Here is a 26,372-nt window from a genome sequence, read left to right on the forward strand (position 1 = left end):
ATGCAACTTTTTTTTTTTTTTCTTGGATCAGTGAGCAGAAATGTGCCTGTGTAGAGTCTGGATGTGGAGAGGTGATAATTTCAGTGTTGTTCAGAAGCCTGCGCAGGGTGTGTAATGACTCTCTCAAAGAGCATGCCTGAACGTGCTTTCAATCTGTCTCCCAAATGAGCACGGGCAGAAGTCTGGTCATCCCAAAGTTGATCAAAACTGGGGATGAAATCTGCAAATGATTTATTATTTCCTGTGGAGATTCATCATTCGCACATATCAGGATGATGCTGAGCTGAAAATTAAATGGCATATTTTGTCATCATTATTTTCGTTATATACATAGAAAGAAAGAGCATGAAATCAACTCAGATATGGCAGAGTTTTTCCATCCGAGTTTATTCCACTTATGTGTTTTCTAAAGAAGTGTAATTTCTGTTTCTTTCTGTGTTAAATACGTTTCTCCTCACTCTACTAAGTTTCGGTGAACTTAGCATAGCTGTAACTCTTCATGCACTTTTGCCCCCATCCATTTCATCATCATGTAAAAGACTAATGCTCATTGCCAGCTTATCATATCTTTTCTGTCTTTCCGCTTTCTAATAAGACCGGGCTGACATGACAGGATCTGAACTACACTGCTGCCATAATGTTACATGATCCTCTCCCTCGCATTACTACAACAGGCTTGGCCGATGGGATTCGCCATACTCTGTGCTTCTCCACTCCTCCTGGCCTTTTCCCCGTGACAGGCTTGCCAATGATACAGATCCGCTGTGACATTTTACATTGTGCTCTCTAATTGCAGCAGTTGATCGTTCACCGTACAGCTGCATATTTTCTGTCTTTTTACTATACGAGGCAATAGGGAAACAGTGCTGTACTATCCCCACTCAATCTATCTCTGCTGATGTCCTATCATGTGATTCGTTTTGTGGTACAACTCAATCTGTGGCAGAATTTATTGTAATTTAACTTAATCTACAAACTAAAATCAATGTTTGCGACAATATTTACGACACGTGCCATTCCTTCTTGCTTACTCGAGCTAGTTCGGACTCCAGTGTTTCCTTCCACCTGAAGCTCCCAAACTGAATGCCTCTGTTAACCAGTGTGACAGATGCAGCTCTAATTACACAGTTGTTTTAGGACTGTCAGGCTGCAGCAAAACAGGAGCCACTCTTTGTAGAAAGTGACGGAGGATGGTGGAAACTGGGAAGCGGAGGGCAGTTTGATGGACGGACATTGTAAAATCAGCATCTGGCGATATCTGCAGCTGTCGTATGTTTTTTTTTTTTTTTCTCACTGCCAGTTTGCTAAATAAATATTGCCGCGATCTGTCTTGTACAAACAAGTGTAAATTACTTTAACGCGTCAATAACTTGCTTACAATGATGTTTTTTTTTTTTCTCCCTGCCATTTCAGAACAAGTATTGATTTCACATTGTCATTAAATGGCACAAGCATTGTTTTCTCCTGCCCGTGGTTAGTTTTTCACGCAGAAGCAGAAGTGACTTGACAGGCAGAAGAAAGGAAACACTTGGTCAGTAAGTTTTACAGCTACTTTCAAATCTGATAATGCTGGAAGTACAGTGTTGGATTTAAAAGAAAATGAATGAAGGAAATTAGCAGGTACGTAGAACTATTTTAATGGAATTTTTACCCCATAACTATCGCATTCAAATTCAAATTTTATTTGGTTATTCATTAAAATAAAGTAAAATTGAAATGTCTTTAATGGGAAACATTTTCTCGTAGCGGACAAAAACAGTAGAAAATGTTCAGTGCATCCATTGCCCTCTTTAAACGTGCACTGTATCGAGTGTGCGCACGTGTGCACCCGTGTCGCGCTTCTTTGCGTTGTCTATTTTCATGCATAAGGCTTTCTTCTGCTTGAGGACAGATGTTGGGGAAACCCACAAAATCAGAGCCCAAGCTGCACTATAATCACTACGATTTTAATCAAGGTCTCACATTGCGAACCACTTATTTTCTCACTGTGCTGATTGCACTGCAGTGCAGTGACGACTAACATTACAAAGCTTGTAGCCTGTGATTAACCTTCACATCATATACATGTCCCCCAACCAGCACACAGTGACTCCTAATCCCAAAATTGCCCCCGCTAGGACTTGAAAACCTGTTCATATTCATCCTCTCATCTTCATATTTGAGAAGGATGTTTTCTTTCATATACTTTATTTGGAGCATGTGTGCGCATGTCATAAACTGTCGATCTATTATTGATGCTGGTTTTTTTTGTCGTTTAAGACAATCTTATCTTGTTTGATTTGGTCTGATTTTATATATGTACTACACACAAGTTTGCACACAAACAATACATATGCACTCGGTACATAGTGTTTGCATCACGAAGGAGTGTTTTATAATTTCTCAGTTTTTTTTTTAACCACTATTATAATTTTCACATCAGTGATAATAAACCAGATGGATTATTCATTCTCATGCTTCAACACCATTTAATTGTGTAGCCAGAACACTTCAACTTGGAGGTCGAGAGGGCGCTGCCTCTCATTTACAAGCACGCACAGCATGCACACACATACACAAATTCTGAGTCTCTGCTTTTCTCTTTTTTTCCTCTTCTTTTGCTCACAGATGCTCTCAAAGGGCCCCCGGAACATGCCCAGACTGGAATTTGCCAAAATCTCCTTTCTCCAATCAAACACACACTGCGCCCCATCTCGGTCTCATTCCACTTATTCTGTCTACGTCTCAATTAATACCCCTTAGGAGACAAAGCCCCCCACAGAGCCACAAAGACTCACAGTTCTGGTGGTTTCTCCATATAAAGGTTTTACCCCAGATGCTCTAGTGCTTTAATTTAATATCAACGAACAATCGCCCAGCACTGTCTTACTTTTCAATCAACATCAACAGAAAACAAACATACTGTAGATCTATTAATCTAAGATGAACTAGATGATCTTTATTTCCTGACAAAAATGCAAGTGAGGATGCATAAGCTAAGCCTTGGAGTCCGTATAACCCCTTAGAGTCAGTATGATAATACAATAAATTATAATTACTAACAGCAGGGGATGCTGTGTTCACTGTCCTAATAGGTTTGAATAAAAAAAAAAAAAAAAAATCAGGCAATATACAGCGCTTGACCGTATCAATGCTCCGATCAGGACTTCCCTCTTGAAATACCGACTATGTAAGTTTGGAGGAGACGGACCATCTTTCACCAGGTCATGTGACCTGGAGAGTGCCTGGAGAACATTTCACTTCACGGCAGTCATGTGACCACAGGCTCAGATATATATAGTTCCCTAGTGATGTCACAACATACGGGCATTTCCCGACCCGGCGCCATTGCTGTGGTTAGCTGAAAGGAGTTAGCCTCTGTTTACAGCCAAAAGAGCACAATATGGTAGTTTCGTGTTGGGTTAATGGTACACTAATTGCCGTGATAGTTCAGTTATACGTGGATTCTTTAGTAAAGGAAGTCGGCAATTGAGATCCGTAACTTCGGGATAAGGATTGGCCCATAGACTGTTGCCTATAGACTGTAGCCGCGGCACGAGCCCAGCACTGCTTCGCACCCTAGTCCTGAGAGCCAATCCTTATCCCAAATTTACAGCTCAACTACTGTCTGCGTACACAATCAAAAGACAAAGCTGGCCCGACTGACTGACTGTTGATTTTGCGACAGTGCTGTGGCGCTTGGCGTGAAAGTTACCGGTCTAGCACCCCTAGTGGCAAAAAGTTGGCACAGTGTGCCTTTAACATTCTATACCCGGGTTGTTAAAATCGGACCAATCTTAGGGGATGAGTTATCGGACAAAAAACTATTGTATAATAATATTAAAGTACATGAAAAACATTAAGGATGCTGTACATCCTCGCTAATGTTGTGTGTGTCATAATTGATCACTCTCTTGACCAATTCTAGTACACCCAAACATATTTTACAGATTCCTATGTATGCTATTAACCAGTCTTTGCTTCTGGTTCAGCAGCTATTACAATTGTCCAGTTTCCGCAGTTTGTTCCATAAATGTTCTCCTGTAAAGATCTGGTAAGAAGTGCCCTCAGCTGACGTCTGCCGTTAAACCTCTCTACAGCTTCTTATCCCCAGACCTTTGAGACCTCAAACTGCCAAATGAGTTGAATTATGGCCAGTTATGTGGAGTGGACCAAGCGTCATGGGGGAGATACTTGAGTCGCTGGAACTAACCACAGTCCTGACCATTAAAAGGCAGCCTGACACGGCCTCTTCATCTTCTGCTTGCTCTCAAAGGCCAGCACTGCAAATCCATGTCCCCTAGAGCAGAGACACTGAACAGCCATCCAACCAGTAAGCCAGGTAGCCAATTGGCTCAGCTGTCAAAATGGCCATGAAAGTAACCACACGACCAGTCCTTCCCATTACATAGCTCTCACTTCAAAACTGGCCATCAAATTCTGACCTGTTTATATCTTAGAGGGGTATTTTCTGATTTGCCAAAACCTTTTTGGTTTTACATCAGCTCTTGTCTGTCCCATTTCAATGTGTTAACTCTATCACTTCACTTGATTTTTTTTTTCTCCTTATTTCCGTCCTGCTGTACAGCTTAGTGTTCTAAAGAAACAAGGTCAACTTCACAAGGAGGGCTGGCTGCAGCATTAGCTACACGGTTAATGCACGTCCCTCACATGCCATGCACAGAACCCAACAACTGGTTTGCATCTGTCACATACAGGCTGAAAAAAAAAACACATGCATTCACATGCACATCACTAAATTTGATCTGACACAATAACAGGGGCATCATGACATGATAGATATGGCCTTTCCCCTCTTTTTCTCTGCACGGTTCTGCCACTCCGAGGTAATATTGATGCAGCATGTAATGTTTGCTGTAGCCAGTGGCTGAAATTGAATGAGTGATACAAGCAGAGGTGCTGGGATTACCAAGGGCAGAGTGGATGTTATCTATCCAATGATGTGTTTTTCTTTTTTTTTTCCCCCCTTGGAGTGAAGCAGCAATGTGAAGAGAGAATTGGTCTTAGCAGTCGGTGGGATTTTACCCTTTAAAATGGTGAAACACAATCACAGTAACAGTGGTTTGCTAGCAGGGTTTGTTAATGGTTCAATAGTTTTTCCACCATTTTCACAATAATTCATCATTTCTTTGCAGAGTCTTGCAAGGCAGCTTGGTGTTTATCCCTTGAGTGTCCTCAAAGATGCAGCACCAGCTAGCTCAGCACCCATTTTTAGGGCTAAGACAGGTTGCGTCCATTCTCTGGACTTCTAATAGGATGGGCTCGGAGCGGGTCAGAGGTAAACTGATGACACCTGCGACAGATGCTTCTTCCTGAAAGCCTAAGATACGATGGACCAAAGGCCAGGCTTGTGGGAATAAAAGTGTTCTGCTTTGAGACCTGGCAGCTTGTGCCCTGGTTCGTCGCTAGCCACTGAAAAGACTAAATTCAGCTCTTTCTGCTGGTCAGGGGCACAAGCTGAGGGTCTTGAGGTATTGTTGCGAGGTCAGGTTAAATCCGTCTGCAATGCATGTGCAGCTGATGACCATTCATCACAAATGTAGCACAGGAAAGCTGGAATGTTCTGCTTTTATGGGTTAGCAGCACCAAAAGAAGTCAGTTTAAAACATTAACTCTTTTTAACTAATATATGATGATACAGAAATGCTGATTCCTTTTGTTTTAAAACAGACAATGTTGAGTGTTTGAGCGCTCTGCTCACAGGGTAAGAAAATGACTTTTGCAATACCTGTCATTCTATTGTTGATAATTTATTAGAAATACAAGACAATTCATGTTGACAATATTATTTGATTTGCCTACCAATTCATCTTATTGTGGGTTGCAGAGGTGAACTGCAGCATGTGCCAGTTAGGTACACCAATATAAGGATGTCAGTTATTGCAAACAGAGGCAGACATTTACACACACATTTACTTCATTTAAGTAAATACCATTAACCTAATGTTCATGGATGACTCAAACAGGCAATGGGATGGAAAGTAAACTCCAGGACACGCAGCATCCTTGCTGCTTAACACGCTGCCGCGTTGCCCCACTTTCATAATTAAGGTCTATCCTTTTTGATTCAGTCATTCAATATCTACTTGCTAACAGTTTGTAACTTCTCTTATCAGTTTTTCATGAAAAAATAGTATTTTAAACAACTCAATAAGAAAAACGCCACTGGTCTGCATTGCATGCTGAAGCTTAGCAATAATTTACAATGTGGATAAAGCATTCAGTATTCAATTTAAGCAAATTCCTGTCATTGCTCAATCAGACAGACACTGCATGAATCTCTTTCATGGAGAGATGAAATAAGAAGGGCTATTTTTCTCCTCCATGTAAACAGCTGGCAGTGTCCCATGCTTGCACAATTAATGTGCATCTAATTGGCAATAATCATCTTTACGAAAGCAAATATAAAATAAGCAGTTGTCTCTCGAACAGACAGCTGTTGGTAGAACCTTCACAAGATGTGGCTGATCACCACTCAGCTACAGTACCTTGCTGGTCCATACATCAATAGTTACATAAAGCGTTGGCAGACAGGCATGTGTTTGATCTGATTCTGGTGTGATTGTAGAACAGGTTAATTGGAGAAATAGGTAGCCATATTGAATACTTTTTAAGACATCAAGTGTTTAAACTTCAGATCAATTAAAATTCAAATCCGATGTTAATCCAAGTTTTTGAGAGAGATTAGACTTATTTTTATTTTTTCAAACTAATCCTGATTCAGAATAGACTTAGTGGGTCAGAGTTAAGATATAATAGAATTTTCTTAAAAGGATGACAATTTTACATAGTAACAATACAAGGAATGTAACTCATGTTTTGTACAAGGCAAATTTATTTGTTTAGGACATTTCATACACAAGGCAACTCAATGTGCTTTACATGATAAAACATTCAATTGTTTAAAATCAATAAGAACATTTAAATTCATCAGTAAAATTATCAGTAAAATCAATTAAAATCATCAGTAAAATCAATTAAAATCATCAGTAAAATCAATTAAAATCATCAACAAACACATTACATCAACAACATGACCAAAATCTCTCTCTCAATCATACGCAGTAGAGAAAAAAAGTGCCTTTAACTTTGATTTAAAAATGTTCACATAGAATGCTGACTTCAGCTCTGCTGGCAGTTTGTTCCACTTCTTTGCAGCATAACAACTAAAAGCAGCATCACCATGTTTACTCTGAACTCTGGGCTCCACTATCTGCCCTGTGTCCATAGATCTGAGAGACCTGCTGGGTTCATACCTGACTAACATGTCACTGATGTATTCTGGACCCAAGCCCATTCACAGATTTATACACCAGCAGCAGAACTTTAAAGTCTATTCTGAGGCTGACTGGGAGCCAGTGTAAAGACTTTAAAACTGGAGTAATGTGCTCTGACCTCTTTGTTCTGGTTAAGACCCGAGCTGCAGCGTTCTGAACCAGCTGTAGCTGTTTGATGCACTTTTGGGGGATTCCTGTCAGAAGACCATTACAATAGTCCGGTCTGCTGAAGATAAAAGCATGGACCGAGTCATTAAACCTTTCACTCTGGAGATGTTCTTTAGGTGGTAGAAGGCTGTTTTTGTGATAGATTTGATCTGACTGCTGAATGTAAGATCTGAGTCAGTCAGAACACCAAGGTTTTTGACTTGGTCTTTAGCTTTTAAAGATCGAGACTCAAGATAATTGCTGATAGCAGTCCTCTTTTCCTTGTTACCAAAGACAATCACCTCCATCTTGTCATGGTTTAGTTGAAGGAAGTTTTCACTCATCCAGCAGTTTACTTTTTCTAAGCAGTCACACAACACCTCAATGGGACCATAGTCATCTGGGTTCAGTGACATATATAGCTGTGTCATCTGCGTAGCTCTGATAATCAACCTTACAGTTCTGTAACATTTGTCCTAAAGGAAGCATATATAGGCTAAACAGAAGGGGTCCAAGAACAGAGCCCTGAGGAACCCTACATGACATTGGTAACCCTGGCGTAAGGTCAATCTTTAATGTAAATGTTGTCAAACTTTTGATGTAAATCTGCCAACAGACAAACAATAAATAACTAAACACTGCATATATCTCATTAGCTGGGAGTTACTCAGACTACATTAGGTATTTAACAATTAATTGAATTAATTATTAATTAATTGAAACATTTATGCATTGGAATATAAAAGGAGGAAGAAGGGAGAAGAGAATATGTGTAAGGAGTCGTCAGGCAACACGATTGTGAGAGGAAATGGATTACGGGCATTGTTTGAGCTGAAGGAGAAGGCGCCCCCTCATGCTACTGCCAGCCATGCTATCTCACCCCTCAACAGTTTCCTAATCTGTTGGTCGAGCATGCCTTTAAATAATTTCTATCTGTCAAAAAGACAATGAAGCTGCCACCTTTCATACATCATGGATTACTGTACCGCACATTCTGTCCCGCCCCTACAAAGACCCCTGACAAAGAACTTAATTGAATATCCATCCGTGGCTAATTTGTGTGCATTCAATGTGAGAACCTGTAAAAATACAAGCCTGAAAATCCAAACCAAATGCATGCTTCTTTTTATAGACATACTTCCCACAGTAAGCACAGATTTGTACATAAACCATTGCACCGAAACCCCCTCAGAAAGAAAGTATTTTGATGGCTCTCGGTCACTTAATCAGACGTTAAGTCAGAAATTATTATGACAAAACCTTATAGCTAAACTGTAAATAAACTCAATAACCCTCATTTAATTAACTCTGTCCAACCTTGCATATAATTACATAAAAGCAAAGACTGAGAAGTAGCAGATAATGGATTTTTTTCTCACCCTTGAACCATAACCAGAGTTCCCTGCTTTGTTTATCAATTGAATTTAAGCCATCAGAAGCGGTATGCTTTAGCTTAAACACATATAATAGCCCATTTTAACTTCACATTACATTTGTGCTTAAGCTAATTAATCCTCTATGTTTATCACACATAAACAGTGACGCTTTTGCATTATAAATCCACATAAGTAAGGGTGTAATTCTAGCAAAAAACGTTAATTACTATAAGACATCTTGTCCTTGTTTTAGACAAATATTGGGGAATGACATTGACTGACACTGAATACGATTAATGAAATCATGAGAATGAGTCTGTGTGACTATTTAAAACCAATGTTTTTTTTTAATAGGAACTAGAAATTGTTGCTGTAAAGCCACATTGCTCATGTTTTCTGACGGGATTATCTGCCAAGTTTTTATAAAATGGCAGCCCCGCTACAGCTCATATGACGACATGATGACCAAAATGCTGCCCTCATGTTTGTCCTTAACTAAGTAACCCTTAACTGTTCAGATAGACAGAAGGCTTTTGCACTTTATGTATTTGTTTATTTTTGAGATAAGGGGCCTCTTTTACGGATAAGCAGCTGACGCTCTCGCTCTGACAAGCTGGGACAGGCTATGGGAAGATAAAATAGAGTCTGTTAATCTGGTGCTGGTGAGCAGAGAGAGCGATGTTATTGACCTACGCTGGCAGCAATGTGTTTCAATTATACACCGCCATCCATTTGTCAGGCAGGCAGAGCGATGGGAGGGGCACAGAGTTCAGGCCTGGGTTAGAGTCATTCTCCATCACTTACGATGTGTCTTTGGAAAGCACTTTAATTGAATTACCCAATTTATTCTTCAAGCAACAATGGTCTGGCCCAGACCCATGACGTGAGACAATTAGATACTAGTTTAAAAATAGGCACTTTGCATACTTCATCTTTTCATTTGGTACACAAAGAAATGGTGAAAGAGAGACATTGTGTGTTTGTATACCAGCACGTTACTGGGATCTCATGACAGAGGTTCTGTTTGCGCACCGCCCCCCCCAACCTGTCTTTACCTGTTTGGCTTGGGATCGACCATTGTCTACCCAAGGGAGTTTCACTGCCTTACATCCTCATTCGGATGGGACAAGCTACTGCAACCCTTTATAGGATAAGAGGACATGTAAACTTTTTTTAATAAATATAATTTTCACCTAAAGGTTGAGTCTGCAATCCTGTCCAGAAACACTTGTTATACTGGGTATAATCAATACATTATGTATTAGCAAAAAGGAATGAAAAGAGTCAGACCATTAGCAGCTTGAATCCTGTATAAACTCTGACCAATCCCTGCCATTCAGATGGAATGGAAGGAACCAATCCCCTCCTTCCTTGGATGCACACTTGTCACGTGACTGGAAATCTCAAACACAAATGAGGCATCTGAAGAGCCAGAAAAGTGATGCAGAGGTTACTGTCTTTATTGGATGGCTCATTATTTGTTTTGCTTCGGGTGATTTGTTATTTTTATATCAGATGCACTTTCACGTTTGTGGGGGTGTTGCTTTGGACAAAGCCCCAACAGGAGTATACAAGTGGGAGGCATAGAGTTGAAGATCTTTGCCTGAACCCCACGGGACCGGCCGGATCGGGTTGGGTTCAGTCTTCATTTCTATATTCTACACGGGTTCTGCGCTGTAAATTAGGGGTTAGGTGATGTGTTTCGATAGGCACGAGAAAGATGTACAAATGGATGCTAAGGAGGTGAATCGAAGGCTAACCTATTTTTAAACCATTTGTTATTGAGAAGTGTGTGTCGACAGGTTAAAATTTGGTTTCGGGTTTTATCTATAAAATCAGCTTTATTCGAGTTCAGGGCCGTATTTTGTCGGGCTCGGGCCGTGTCAAACTGAGGCCTAGATGCAGCTCTCTGGAGGAGGGGGTGGAGCTTAGAGGAGGTCTTGTTTGCTCCGTTCTTGATAGCTTTCCAAAATTGCAGACTACAGCTTTAATTCAATACATTGTATTTAATAGCTTACAAATGGTTCTAGCAACATGTGCATTAGACAGGTTGCTAGGTTTGTCATTTGTTTAAGAATAATGTTCTGCAGATGGAATCGTTTGTATCATATGCTGCAACAATACACACAAATCATAATGTCTTATGTTATATATATTTGAAAGGCTATATTTAAAATACAGTCAGCATATAATAATAGCACATTGCCAAATCACGTCATTACATATATATTGTACTGGTATTGTCGTGTTTCCCTTTTTTATTCCCATGCTTACAATCACCAAAACAGACTTTCTTGAATATTTTCCCTGATATTTGCAAATTGCGTGAGGTTGAGTGTGATTAATTCTAATCAAGTTCAATTTATTCGGGGAGAGCAGCTGGAAGAGGCCTAAGTGTTGACTGCTTTCTGTCTGTGAGCTGTCTGACAAGATGGCCAGTCTGTCCATCACTTCAGCTCCAGTTCCAGGTGTAGCTAAGGTGCTTGTGTCTGAGGCACACTGGCATGCTTGCACTTTGGCCTGCACACCTGGCCGCTTACCAAAGTCTTAACTGTCAGAGCCTTTATTTTACCCGAGACAAGTCTTGCTGTCTGGCCCCACTATCTGTGCCTAATCAACAGTGTGGCTCGCCCACTATCTGTAGAGCTCATCTTGTTAGGGGCGAGGAATTGCGACTGAAAACACACTTGCTATAAGCATGTAATGTACACCAATTATGCTAATTTGCAATGTTGCAGATGGCCCGGTGTTGATTGCAGCTTTAGGATCAAGAGAGGCCGTCTGAGATTTCAACGTGTGACTCACGTGATGCTCATTACTGCAAAACTACAACCAAGTATTTCTTTGTCACTTGTTATCCATCTGTGCTTACTATCTTTGACAGATAAGACAATGCAAAATTGTAAACAGCTGAGAAGTCGCGCTTATAGTAATGCATTTGTTTTCCCTAGTTTTAATTGGTGTTTTGTTTGGTGAGCTTCTTCCAAACATTACAAAAACAAACAAAAAAAAAACCCTTAATGACAACAATGTTGCCCTAAAAATTTGCATTAAAATGACAAAATAAAATTGTTGTGGTGTAATGATCTGGAAGAGACATTCCCCAATGATGAAACCTTACAACCTAAAAGACTCATGAATGAATGGAAAATGGTAACATCAGAAACAGTTCAATACAAACCTGAGCTAAAAGTGTGTGATTGGTAAGTTGGCTCCCCACTTATATATATATATATAGAAGGTGTAGTTTGAGTTCAAAACATGACATACTTTCTAAGTTTCAGAACATTTCCACACTTTCAATCATGAAGACTAAACGCTGAACAACTGATCTTATTCCTGGGGATGCTGATGAAAATTTAAATGCATTTTGAGCTGTTACCATATCAGTAGCAAAGGTTTCAGTAATACTTGAGCAATCTCAATGTATAAAAGTACACCCATTGCAAAGACCCAAAGATTTTAAGATGATTTGTTGCTTGAGGGAGTCAAAAACGGGAACATACAGTATGTCGTCTTTGGTTACTTTAGATTGTCACTGAAGAGTAGAAGGTATAGGTATGATGACGCTATTCCTCTTGCTGAATATTTAATTTTTAGATTGATAAAAAAAAAAAAAAAGATGGTTCGCAGTTTTGTAGTTGTTGAACACTGGTAACGGTGATGGCAACATATCTCTCACAAGTCTAGCAAGAGATCATGGAAGGGAAAGGTCAGAGAAATGAAGAACAGACGGAATACACTCTTCTTGTATAATAAGATTGGATATTCATTGAGGTACAGATTTCTATGCTAAACGGCTACAAACCAGAAAACAAAGTTTTTTTTTTTTTTCCTTATTGCAAACTACCTTTTTGTCCAACTTTTTGAATACATGTTCTATTCAGACCACACATTTAGAAGTCAAAGAATTAAAAGTACTTATTTTATCTTGATACTTACTTGCTTAATTTGAAAATAGTTATTGTATTTTTCAATCTGTCAGGAAACCAGATTACCCTTAGTGAACCTTAACGGCATATTCAGCTTGAAGAGCAAATCTAGTAATTGAGAGGCAAGTAGTATCCCTGGAAAGTTCACCTCTTTGGAATATGGATAACTGTCCACTCCCAGTGTGCTGGCTCTGAGGCAGAAGAGCCCTCAAATGCCAGTCCACAATAGAAACAGTGACATTCAAAGTGTGCCAAGGTGTGCTGTGTGCTCCAAACGCATGTGCACTCAGATGTAAATTTGTTATCCGCATCAACCATGATGCTCTTTGTTCCAGCTATTGAGCAGAGTCAGTTTAGCCTCCTTCTTCATGCTAAAGTGACCCCATGCTGATGCTTAAATGAATTGAGTCTTTTCATGAAGTTGTGGCCATTGAACTCTGGAGACTGAATATAGCCCTAAGTTTTGCAACCTTTCTGGCAGGGGGCTCCTGCTAGGCATGATTCCTGTTTAGTGAATAAGTGGGGTAATTATGGTACAGTTGGGGCCATGCAGAAAATGTCACCAGCAGATAAACACTGGGAGCAACTCTTCCGTAAAAGCCTGATTTTGCCACCCTAGACCTCCTGTAGCCTGCAGATGAATTAGGAGCAGTTGGGTGTAAAAAAACAAACTAGTTTCTCTTGATTAGTCCAGAGTTCAAGGATGCATATAATTGGATAGACAGTGGTTACCAGATAAGGCTGCAGGTTAAACCTTTCTTTGAAACACAAAAAATCTTTCAAGCAGGCATCGGATTTGAAAAAGACAGCTAGTTTGATCTGTGTTACTCATGGCTGGAACAGAGCAGAAAATGTGTTATGACATTAGAGAGATTGAAATATTTCATGGTGCATAAATATCTTCTCTTTCTCAACCATGCTAATGTACACAGTAATCCTTACACATATGGTTTAAAGTGCTGCTAATAGAGTGAATACCTTAAACTTCTCCACTTTCCGTGTCTCTGACTGGAAGTCACATCGATTGCAGTCCAATAAAGAGGCCCCACTCATGCATGACTATATGGCGGCCTTTATACCATCACAGGCCTGGGGAAATGTGAGAGTCAGCAAGCATCATTTCATTACCTGCTTAAATGGATGCTCCTCTATCGGCTCCTTGATTAGCTTTGTCTCAAATAACAATGATAGCTTTAAGTGTGCCTAATTGAGGCCGGGCTCTCCCTCCCTCTTTGTGTGAAAGCGCCTACTCATGTTGTCTGTCCTTTTAATAATTACATTATCATTTTACACTGCTGGACGTTCCTTGGGAAGTGCGCTGGTGCTTGTGTTGAAGTGAAAGCTCATTATTGGAGCTGAATTATGTGCAGTTTATTGATCCCCATGGTGGATTATGGTGCTCTAAGTTAGTCTAGACAGAATAGTTAGCCAGATGACATAAAGGAAACATAAAGGCCCCATGGGAAGGATCTCTGGGCTTAGTGAGCAATTAATGCATGCCAGGTAATGGAATTTAAGCTTATATTAAATCCACCAATGCCTTGGCATTTGAAGTACCTTGTAAAAAACATTAGCTTAATGAGGTGAACAAGTGAAAGATTCACTATATCTTCTGGTTGTCCTTAATGTATTTTTATCTTTGATATTTTGACATATTTTTATACTAGTGCTCTAATGGTCGAAATGCTATGACTACTCATTTTGACCCTGGACTGGATAGGGTCCTTTTTAAAGATGATTTACAAACATGTCTAGCTTCTAGAGTAAACTGCAGTAATGTTGCATTGAGATGAGAAAGTCAATGGTGTTAAACTATGTGAAAAACACAGTCAGGTTGTTTGGAGGTATATTACTATTATGGGTGTCCAAAGCTGATATTGGTATCGTATATTGGCCCGACATCAGCAAAAAGAAAAAGGAGTATTGGATTTTATCTGTATCGGCTAAAATTCATGGACAAAATTCGGCATTGTATCAATATCTACCATCTCTCCACTACCTGTACACCTCCAGGATCCTGAGGCGAGCAGGTAAGATTGTGGCCAACCCCTCTCACCCTGCATATGGACTGTTTGAGACTCTCCCTTCTGGTAAGAGGCTGCGGTCCATCAGGACCAAAACCTCTCGCCACGAGAACAGTTTCTTCCCCTCAGCTGTCAGCCTCATGAACACTGGCCACGTTACATGATGTTTTTGTACTTAAAAAAAACTATTCTGATTCTGAAATGGAAAAGTTTTTTCAGGACAGCCCTGGTTTATAGGTTTTGTATATTTTTCAATAAATATTTTTCAAATATACCTAAATTATGAGAAAGGCTTTGCAAACATCTGTCCGTGTAAATTTTGGGGATTTTGTTGCATATAGGAGGATGGATATTTGTCTCAGTAGAGCAGAAGGTAGGTTTTAAAGTTATCTATTACATCACAATTAACATGCCACATTCCCAAAATAATTGTCTTGCTGCCACCAGAGCCATTAGAAATATAGCTTTATTTTAGTACTGGTATACTTATAGTAGGTGAGCATTTTGTCCTCAAGAATTGAGTAAAATTAGGAAAATGGGCAACCCTATATGCATTTAGGTCAGTTTTCGAAGTAGCTTTGATCTCCTTCATTTCTATCACTGCTGGATCCTCTGTCACTGTTGTATGGCTTTAACAATATATTACAAATGTGCAAGAGCTGAATGTGTGTTAAAGGGAAACATCAGCTCGTACATTATAATATGAGATTTGTGCTATGTTCGGGTTCTCTGGTTCATGCTTTTTCATGCTTCGTTTATTCTTTTCATTCAAGGTTCGCAAATTTTTTGGGGGGTTTGTTCAGGCTTTGCTTGTGGTTCATGCTTTGTTTGTGCATCGTTTAGGGTTATTGGGTTTGCAGTTTGTTTATGGTTTGTTTGGGTTTTGTGGTTTGGTTGTGGTTCGTGTCACTTGTGGTTTATGGTTCGTTGTTGTTTTTTATGCTTTGTTTATGCTTTGTGGTTTGTTCAGGTTTCTATTTCGTTCGTGTTTTGTTGTTTGCAGTTCGTTTGTGGTTCATGCTTTGTGCGGGTTTTGTGGTTTGTGGTTCCAGGTTCATTTGTGGTTCATAGTTGGTCTTTTATGCTTCTTTCATGCTTTGTGGTTTGTTAGTCCTTCAATCCTTCAATCAGAGTTCATGTTTTTTTTCTCAGGCTTTGTGGTTCGTTCAAGTCTGCGATCCGTTTGGGCTTTGTGGTTCAAGGTTTGTTTGTGCTTCTTTCAGGGTTTGTACTTCTTTCATGCTTCATTTATGCTTTGGGGTTCGTGGTTCATTTGTGGTTTATGGTTTGTTTTCTGCTTCGTTTAGGGTTCATGCTTTTTTGATGCTTCGTTCTATTTGGTTCGCTCGGAGTTTGTAGTTTGTGCGTGGTTCGGGTTTTGTGGTTTGTTTGTGTTTCATTTGTTGTTCCTGGTTCGTTTGTTCTTAGTTTAGGGTTTGTGGTTGTTTGTGGTTTGTGCTTCATTCGTGCTATATTTGTTGTTTATGAATTGTGCTTTGTTCAGGGTTTGTGTTTTTTGATCCTTCGTTCTTATTCTTTTGTTTTTCTTTTGGAGTTTGTGCTTTGTGCTTCGTTCAGGGTTTGTGGTTTTTTAATGCTTTGTTCATGCTTTGTGGTTCATGCTTTGTTGTTTATGGTTTTTGTGCTTCGTTAAGGGTTTGTGCTGTTTCATGTGTTTCATGTGCTTTGTGGTTCATTCGGGGTTCATTTGTGCTTCGTGGTTCGTTTATTGTTCATGGTTCATTTGTGCTTCGTGTTTTTTTAATGCTTTATTAATGCTTTGTGGTTTGTTCGGGGTTTGAAGGGGGGTGGGATGGTTTAGTCAGCAGAGGGAAATGCTGGCTCCTGATTAGTGTATGATGTCAGGTTCTTTTTTTTTTCCAGCAGCAAAATATCGGTGGGTTTCAGCTATGCATTATCACTTGCATTTTCTTCAGGAGGTGCAAATATTCTAGTTAAAATGTGTATTGCAAACAAGACATTAGTGAAATATTTTATGTACATTTATATTAGAAATGATATTAGGGCTAATACTAGTTTATAACAGATTAAACGTTTGATCACCTAAATTAATTAAAAAAGAAAAAAAAAAAAACTCTGTAAATGTATATTCATCTTTTTAAACCATCTGTGAACTGGGAGTTCACTATTATTTCTTGTAAAAAATATTTTCAAATCATGATGCTCTTAACAAATGCATTTTTGGTATACTAATGGTAGAAGGCAGCCACAGTAATTAAACACATTTTAATGTTCATCACGTTCTTCAACACAATGCAGAGGACAGTCATTAATTGGCTTAACCTCTAGAAAAAAGGCTGACTTTTTATGACAACTATGCATGTTTTGTTGTAGCAAAAAATTAAATAAAACATTAATTATATGGTATAACTGTGACTGTCACCTGTCCTCCCTAAGGAAAGGTAAGCTAGACTTTATTAGGGCAAAGAAATAAAACGGAGGGCAGTGTCACACCTGAGTGAGGGAGGAAATACGAGGGTAAAGGAATTAGGAAAGACAGGACATGGCACCAGAGAGTACAGTGGGTATCAGGCAGTGGTTCTCAAACCTCTTCTTTTGTGCCCCCATTGAAGAGTGAAACAGTTTCAGCCCCCAGAATTGTGACTATACTTCTTAAAAACTCGTAAATAATTCCATAAAATGTGCAATTACACAATTTAGAACATTTGGGGGAAGGGGTATTCTTGTGACTCCCCGTCATGGCATCACCCAACCACACAGAGGCGCCTGAGCTGGTCCGTGGGACTGATAACCCATCTCTGCAGTCCCTTGCGGCTCAAGCTCAGGTCCCAGGGTAGGGTCAAGTGCACCCCCTGGCTGCCCACCAGTGACCAGGCCCCGTACTAGCAGAAGCCGGTCACTATGCGATGCACCAGAGAACCTAGGACACTGAGGAGGATGCACTAAGCCACCCATCATTGTCTAGGAATACTATTGAAGTCCCTCAGAAAACCCCCTGCCAGGAGCGCTCAGCCAGAGTCAACCACAGTGCACCACATGCCTGATACAAGGCTCACAGCAACCCCATTGAGGGCCCCCAGACACCCACCCAAACCCCCACCACATGCCCAGGGTAGATGTACTAAATGTTGTTGCGCTTCCCCTGCACAAACAGAGACTCCCACACATCGCAACGCTGGCATACAGCACACACAATGCAGAGAAAGGGGGTGAAATGCCTCCCTCACCCGCAAATGGCACCATCCAGCGGGACCACGCAAACCCCCACCTAATCCAACGAAGACACCAATACTCCCCAAAACACCCAGCCCCATTAGAGCAAAACAGCTCAACACCCAGTTGTGCCTGAAATAGGAAAACACTAAGTTATTGGATCATGAAGCAGTGTGCGGCACCTGGTAAAGTTTTTTGCAAGGAGCAGAAAACTTCTATCCATAATAAAGCTGATATTTAGCTCTTTGCTATTCCGGGCTTTTTATGTGCTCTGTGTTGTGTCCTTGACTCGTAAGCCTTGATAACATACAGAGACATGGATGAGCTAGGTTGTAAACCACTCTATGTTGGGATGCAGGAGAAAAGGGGGTTGATACTTGCAGAGTGTAAAGGGAAGCAAAGCAGCTGATGAGACTGGTTTTACTGCTCCTTTGCTGACCTAGAAAAACACAGCAGCCCTGACCTTGCATAGCACCACCCTTATATATCTAATGATCTCTGAGTACCTTAATGATACAATGTGTTCTCTCTTCCAGCCTTTATCCTCTATTTTCCTACACCTCATGCAGCTCTGTCCCTTTCCTCACTCTTTTAGCACACACATTCAAACACACAAAGTACACATCCTTGAAAGACCCAGTCAGCAGTTTGGGCCCAGAGTCTGGCAAATGAGCTGTCCTATTGAAATAGAAAGGAGAGTGCTCCATGCTGTAGAAAATGCTGCTAAGGCAAGCCTTGTAGAGGAGGGACGGAGAGAAAATTACTTGGTTGGACAAAGAAGCACGAGAATGTCCTTTCACGACAAATGTACAAATTTACATTTGGACAGAGTGGATCACATCAGCTTTTTCTGTTCCTTTTTTCTTTTTTTTTAATACCAAACCTGCTTCTTTTTACCACCCCTATACCTTAACCTTCTATCATTTGGGAAACATCACTAAGTGCTATCAGTGATGTAACTGAAGAAAAAAACATGAAAAATGCATTTTTGCCATTTACTTTCATTGCAATTTCTATATCTCAGCTTGGTTACTTGATTTGTTTTATAATGCAAGTGTGATAAAATTGTAGTAGCTTGATGTTAATTTGTTCTTCTCAATTGCATCAATAATGTCATACAGTATATGTAATGTCACCTTAGACTCTCAACAGTTAGTTTTAAGTGAGTTGTGATCTGATACATTGTTAATCCATCATAAATGAAATATTCATGGAATTATGTATAATTTGTTGAATACACTTTGGAAGTTGCCATTACTTAAAGTGGGAACCTCCATTTTCCTAATTGTCCCAACCCACCCAACTCCGTCTCTGCAGCCGTAATTAGGATTCCATTTTGTATTGAATAGAGATGCTGAAATGAAGGGTTATCACTGAGCTGCACCTTATAAAACACCTAAAGTGACCTCTCTGATGTACCCAATAGGGGTCTGATCCCCCCCCCATGGGGCTCTTATGGCCATCTTGTTGTGTGGTCTCCGCTCTTCAATTCTCTCATTACTCTCCGTGTGAAGGCCTGGGAGATGGGTGGCAGGGGAGGAGTGGGGCGGCTGCAGAGGAGGGTTTCGTTCCTGGATGAGTGAATGTGGATAAGAAGTTGTTTGAATTCATAATTGTGCTCTTGTGAAGGGAGAGATTTGTAAAGCAAGGCCGGGTTCATTGTGTGGCAGTGTGGGTCCGGTGGAGGGTGTGAATCGCTCAAAGCTAATGTAATCTACGCTATTAGAGAGGGTTAATTAGCTGCTGAACTAGAGCCTGAAGAGCAGGCAGAGCAGGAGACACACACAGGGTAAGTCAGGGAAAGAGCGGGACGGTGGGCAGGCTGGAGCGATAGAGAGGTCTTGAGGGAGTCATTAGAGACTGCTTGTTGTAATACAGCCAAACAGTCAATAAGGCTTCTACTCTGAGGAGAAGAAAGGCAAAGAAAGATGTGGAAGGAATGACAGTTTCTTACCAACTGTGTGCATGTGTCCTGCTTGCTTGGTCCATAGATATATACTGGAAAATTATCAATAAACTTTGGGTTTTCCCAGAGATGGAAATAGTTGAGGGACTGACCTACTATTTGTGTTTAATTGTAAAAGGAATCACTCCAACTACAAGTTATTTTAGCTATTGTCATAGCCACACAATTAACAGATCATTAAAAGGCATGTCCATAAAAATAGCGAATCAGACTTTTGGTTCATCCTAATTAGGAATGTATATTAGCAAAGAAAGTGAGTGGATTTTTATACAATGTAAGGTAAAAAATAACTTTCACTTTAAACTTGTATAGAATCCTCGAACGCTTGAGGATTCATTTGCCCAGAAAATTTGCCTTGTTTTGTCGATGTCAAGATGTTGAAGTTAAGGTAGAGCGCACGGAATTATGATGTGGGCAGAAGAACTGGCCACGGCTCAAAACATCAAAGGCATGTCAATTTGTTGCTGCTCCATTGAATGCTGTGACGAATAGATCAGAGCCTCTTCTTCTGATTTTGCTTGTCTGCCCAAAGAAATCTCTAGTCCAGTAATGGCGCCCCCAAGCCACTAGCTCATGCAGTTGTGTCAGAGTTACTTGGAGCGGATCAAAAAGTAACCTCTGAACTCAAATCAAGGTGATAAAATGATTAGCTGTTCTTCGCCTATTCGGCCTCAGTTCGGGACTATACCAATGTGAAAGCAACAGCCTTTAGGCCTTTCCTAAAAAGTGCTAAATTAGGTGTTTGCGTGTTTATGCATCATTTACTAAGATGGCCAATGAAGTTGACGACAGGTGCGAAAGTGGAGAAGAACCCCCCCCTTGTTTTAATTACAATGTTGTTTTGCTCACAAGCTTATGTGGCAATGCAATATGGCCCACATGTACAATAAAAACAATTTTAACTGTTAATAGGAAGTTAGAAACAAAAGAATTGAAACACTGTTGAATTCATGCAAATGTTGCAACCTGGAGATATTTCATATAATTTTTAACAATTTAGTTTGGATTTAGATTCTGTGAAATAGAAGTAAGGTATAGGGAATGTCTTACTCTAATGATTTGTATTTGATTTAATCAAAAATGTTGACTGAGCAGGAAAGATGTATCCACTCGATTGCCTTTTAAAAAATTTTGCCATCTCCTCTCCTTTATGCCTGTGCGTAAATCTGACAGTTAACACCTGTCTGTGAAACGTCCCCACCAGTCAATTTCATTTGTAATAGAACACATTGTGTGTGCTAAAATGATCTGTTTGCATTTCCTCCTCCCATTATTATGCGCATTATAGCAGACCCACCCAGATTGCAAACATTAGCAAACATGCTAAATTAATTGCAATGCTTATGTTATCGGGCCCATTTGACTGAAACAATCTTGAGTTGTATTTATGAATGGGCCTGCGTAACTCATCATTGCTCTAGGAAAAACTAAAAAATAAAACTTCAGTTAGATATTCAGTGTCTTCTCCCTTGACACATTAATGTAGAATAATTACACATTAGTGTTTCAAGCTGTTTCTTCTGTTTGTGGATATATTTAGCTTATTCTTCACCTATAGGTAAAGAGAGAGAGGCAGGGAGAATAGCCATTCACACCAGACTTATACCCTCAATTTAATAGCTGAGTGAGGTGTTTCTCCAGCATCATCAGATCAATGAAGAGTAAATAGCCCACACTTCTTGTTTCACAGTGCAGTATTGATCTTTTCCTCTGCCTCTGCATCCCTCTCCCCAGCACCTCATGTCTTTCAACCCCTGGGACTGTTGCTGATTGCCATAGATTGGACAAGCTAACAAGCGCATGATGAGGAACTAGGCTTTCTTTTCTTCTCATAGGCTGTTTCATTTCTTGCTTTGTGGCACTGTCATGAACACACACAGAAAGACAGACAGACACACACACAGGGACTGATCTACGCTGCTCGGCTACATAAAGGAGTATGCTGTTTCTTTCTTGTTTCCTGTGTTGCTACGTTGTTGTGTCTTCATCCATACTGAGGGGATCTTCTGCAGCTCTGGCTGACTGTGGGATGTTTGCCAAGCCGATGGAGTAACTTCTCTACAGAAGAACTCAGGAAAAGACACTTCAGGTTTCTTCACCTCATTGGGAACTTTTTTTTTTTTGTTTTTTTTTTTTTTGCAGCTGGCACCGCGTCTGTTCCAGAGTCTTCCATCTTCTCTGAAAATAATTCAAGTGGCCTGTGGAGAGCGTCACACTCTGTTTGCACTGGAGAACGGCACTGTTGCAGCATGTGGGTAAGTTCACCATCAACGCAGCACTAACTTAGTCTAGACCGGAAGCAAGGAGGAGGAGGGATAAGGAAACCAACCCCTCCCTAGGCATCCCAGCCCTATCCGATATTATCTTATAAGTAAAATTGGTTCAGGGAAAACATCATTTTTACTTAAACCATGTAAAGTACAGTGATTGTGACTTTTAAAAGGAAAAAAAAATGCTTTCCTATTGAGAATTGAAAGAATAGTATTCATTTAAATTAAGACTAACTACTCTTTGGTTTGTTTAAAAGCCATTATAATATTTTTCTTAATCCACTTTGTTATGTTTAAGTTAAATTAACAATAAACAAGTAAGTGATGTACTCGGTCCATTCTTTTATTCTAAGTTTGTAATGCCTGTCAAGTCACGAAAGAAAATAAAAACAATATATGTATGCTAGCAAAGCTGGCTTTCTACTTACTGAGCTGTTTGATTTAAAAAAACAACTGGAATTTCACTAGAAAATTATATAATAGTTAGTTTCTTAGTATAATTACGTACATCATGTTTTTAGCCAAATTTGGTATCTGCATAACTCTTTTTGCCTAACACTACAGTAAGCTATATATTTCATATATTCATAAATATGAAAAGGTTTAATATTTTTAAACATATTTCACTCTGTCATGAGACAGAGTGAAATATTTCCAGCCTTTATTTCTTGGAATTTTAATGATTGTGGCTTACAGATAATGAAAACCCAAAATTCTTGGTTGGGCCTCCTTTTGCATGAATTACTGCATCAATGCGGTATGGTATGGAGGTGATCAACCTGTGGCACTGCTCAGGTGTAATGGAAGCCCAGGTTGCTTTGATAGCAGCAAATTGCATTGTTGGGTCTGGTGTCTCTCACCTTCCTCTTCACAATATCCCATAGATTCTCTGTGGGGTTCAGGTCAGGCCAGTTTGCTGGCCAATGTCAAGAATTTGGGGGAGCTTCACAATGAGTGGACTGAGGCTGGAGCATCAAGAGCCACTACGCACAGACGAATCCTAGACATGGGATACAAATGTTGCATTCCTCATGTCAAGCCATTTCTGAACAAGAGACAACGTCAGAAGTGTCTTACCTGGGCTGTGGAGAAGAAGAACTGGACTATTGCTCAGTGGTCCAAAGTCATTTTTTTTAAATTAAAGTACATTTTGTATATCATTTGGAAATCAAGGTCCCAGAGTCTGGAGGAAGAGTGGAGAGGCTCAGAATCCACATTACTTGAAGTCTAGTGTGAAGTTTCTGCAGTCTGTGATGATTTGGGCTGCTATGTCATCTGCTGGTGTCGGTCCACTGTCAACGCAGCATCAACCAGGACATTTTAGAGCTTCATGCTTCCTTCTGCTGACCAACTTTATGGAGATGCTGATTTAATTTTCCAGCAGGACTTGGCACCTGCCCACACTGTCAAAGGTACCAAAAGCTGGTTCAATGACTTTGGTGTTACTGTGCTTGATTGTAATATTGTGCTGTGCTTATGTAATATTCTAATTTTCTGAAACACTGAATTTTGGGTTTTCATTATCTGTAAGCCATAATCATCAACATTTCAAGAAATAAAAGCTTGAAATATTTCACTCTGTCATGAGCCTTTATCATATATGGGTATTTTCATGATATTCAATTTTTTTGAGATGTACCTGTATATATATATTTTAGTTTTTTCAAAATTTCAAAACTCTAACTAATTAAATCATGGTACTGCTTTTTTGTTGTTATCAACAGTAAGACTAGAGATTTTCACTTCAGTATGTTTCTGTAAAACCTCTTTATTATGCTCTATTAGCAAAAAAAAAAAAGGACAAAATCCTACCCTATAGGTCAAGCATATAAATAAACACTGGAAGGAATCTTATTTTGTACACGTGCATATACACACACACACACACACACACACACACACACACGCACACACACACACACACACACACACACACACACAGTTTCCTCTTCCTGTAGCTGTCTGTGTTTGCATGTGATATTTTAGGTGACTCTGGGAGGGATGACAGTTCTAACTAGGCCTATTAGGTAACCCTCAGGGTGCCCTCAACACTGATTTGAGCACCATTAATTTTCTATTATGGAGTGCTAAAGATGTGCCCCTGCACAGTCATTCACCTGGCTTATTGAGTCTCACACACATTGTGGACTTTTCCAGCGCTGTGTTTCGGAGGGTTTAGTGCAAGCCCTCTGGGGAGCTAATTTATTATTTGCAGATATCGATCTGGCAGGGCGGGCCAGCCAAGATGTGGCCGCTGTTGACTCTGCTGTGGCCTGTAGCGACTTTAACCCTTCACACACTGAAGTAAACGCACAGCAGACGGAAGGTCAGAAGCTGGTAAATCTTTGCTCTCATTTGGTGTTGAAATTTAAGTCACACTTATAGTGTCTTAGCATGTGTCCTATCATTTATTCACAGGCAGTGAGCACTTTACTTTAAGGATTAGGTGACCAATCTGTGTGTAGCAATCTTTTGTATCCGTTTCGTCTACAGACATGGCCATTCTGTCCAAGGGAAATAAAGTCACAGTTAAAGGGGTGGTGGTGTCGGGGGTGCAAATTCAAGAGGTCAGACAAAACATTTATCAAAGTGTGTATGTCTAATAACAGAGGGACAGTAAAGGGCATGACTCTAAAACCACCAGATAACCATAGCAGATAATCACACACAGACTCAAAATTCACTGCAGAGGGCGGATATTTCTCCGAGGGCTGCCTTCAGAGCATTTGCTAATATTCCAGCTCCAGAGCTGCAGTTTTATTTTGAACATAAAAATGAGTTATTACAGCATAGACCCATGTGACTGAGATGAAAGTTGTCATAGACAAAAAAAAAAAGGAAATATAAAGCAAGATAAGAGAGAGCTAGACATTGCAATACCACAGAAAGGAGGGACAGAGCCAATTGAACCTGGCACTGAAGGGGAAACGCATATTATAGTGTTATTCGGAAGCCTAGAGTTTGGAAAGTGACAGCAGCTGCATTTCCATTACCCTTGGAAATGCGCAAAATCTAAATAGCGCAATAAAAACTGGTAATGGAAGCATCTTTATTTAGAAAAAACACTCAAATATTGCTAAAATGTTTTTACATTTTCATGAGGAGGAATTTGAGACGTTTCAATAATGAAAGGTGTCGCAAAAGTGTTATGGAAACACTTTTACCGCAAATACACGTCACAGAACGTGACGTACCTTGTCATGTGATGTGAGGTACCTGGTCACATGACCACTTCTCTTCTAGGAGAGAGAAGTGGTCTTGTGTAGACAGAAGAGAAGACCAGGACATTTCTTAGCATCATTCTTAAAAATTAGTGGGATGAGATTTCACGGGAGTTGCGAGGCTCCTGAACAAAACAACCTTCAAAGCGCAATTATACTTTGTTGACATTTAGAAAAAATCTGTAATGGAAACCCAGCTACTGTGTGAAAGAAATCATATTTGTCAAATTCAGACAAATGATCTATTTTCCAGGTATTTTGTACTGCACTTCTTTGTAAGGATTACCTATTAATCAGGAGGCTGTGTTCTAAAATACACTTGGTGTGATGAAGAAAGGGCCAATAAAAGTTATATTCTATTTTATTCTAAATAAACCACGACTTATCAAACTGTGATTAAGAATGTATGCAAACATATTTACAAGCAGAAACAATTATTTCCATTCTGGAACAATAAAAAACCCACGTGTGTGTTGTTGTGTTTCACATTCATGTTAGTAAAAGGATGCTGAAACCAGTAAGTCATGTCTAACCAAGGAATAAAAGGTCTGGTTTGCTCAACATTGGGGGTGTTCCTTAATGGCTCTTGCTAACTGAAGTAGAGGAAAAATTGTGATGAATGTTCAGAGAGGAATTATGGCGGATAAAGAACCACCGTTTTTCTTATAAACTGGTTGTTATGATAGCGTTTCCCCTGATCTTTATAGCATAGAATATGAAATAAAGGTCAGCAAATTTCCCAGGGATGAAAGTATCCGTGTCCAATCCAAATCTGTCTGTGGTCCTTCTGTAAAGGCGATTTCATGGTTGACAAGCTCTTGTCTCTTGTTGAGTTTGGCACAACCTCAGAAGATGTCTCATATCCATGTGAGTTACAGAATCTGAGGTGGTGTGTGTGTGTGTGTGTGTGTGTGTGTGTGTGTGTGTGTGTGTGTGTGTGTGTGTGTGTGTGTGTGTGTGTGTG

General features: G+C 39.9%; 1 protein-coding gene across 1 annotated transcript in view; it reads left to right on the forward strand.

Moving 5' to 3' along the window:
• Positions 1-26,372, forward strand: part of LOC114469484 (ultraviolet-B receptor UVR8-like) — a 362,330-nt gene that overhangs the window by 74,071 nt on the left and 261,887 nt on the right. Inside the window, exon 5 of the mRNA XM_028457028.1 lies at positions 22,060-22,172. Coding sequence (XP_028312829.1) covers positions 22,060-22,172 — 113 coding nt within the window. The remainder of the gene's footprint in view (positions 1-22,059; positions 22,173-26,372) is intronic.

The sequence above is a fragment of the Gouania willdenowi genome, chromosome 9, assembly GCF_900634775.1.
Source record: "Gouania willdenowi chromosome 9, fGouWil2.1, whole genome shotgun sequence".
Classification (NCBI taxonomy): Eukaryota; Metazoa; Chordata; class Actinopteri; order Blenniiformes; family Gobiesocidae; genus Gouania; species Gouania willdenowi.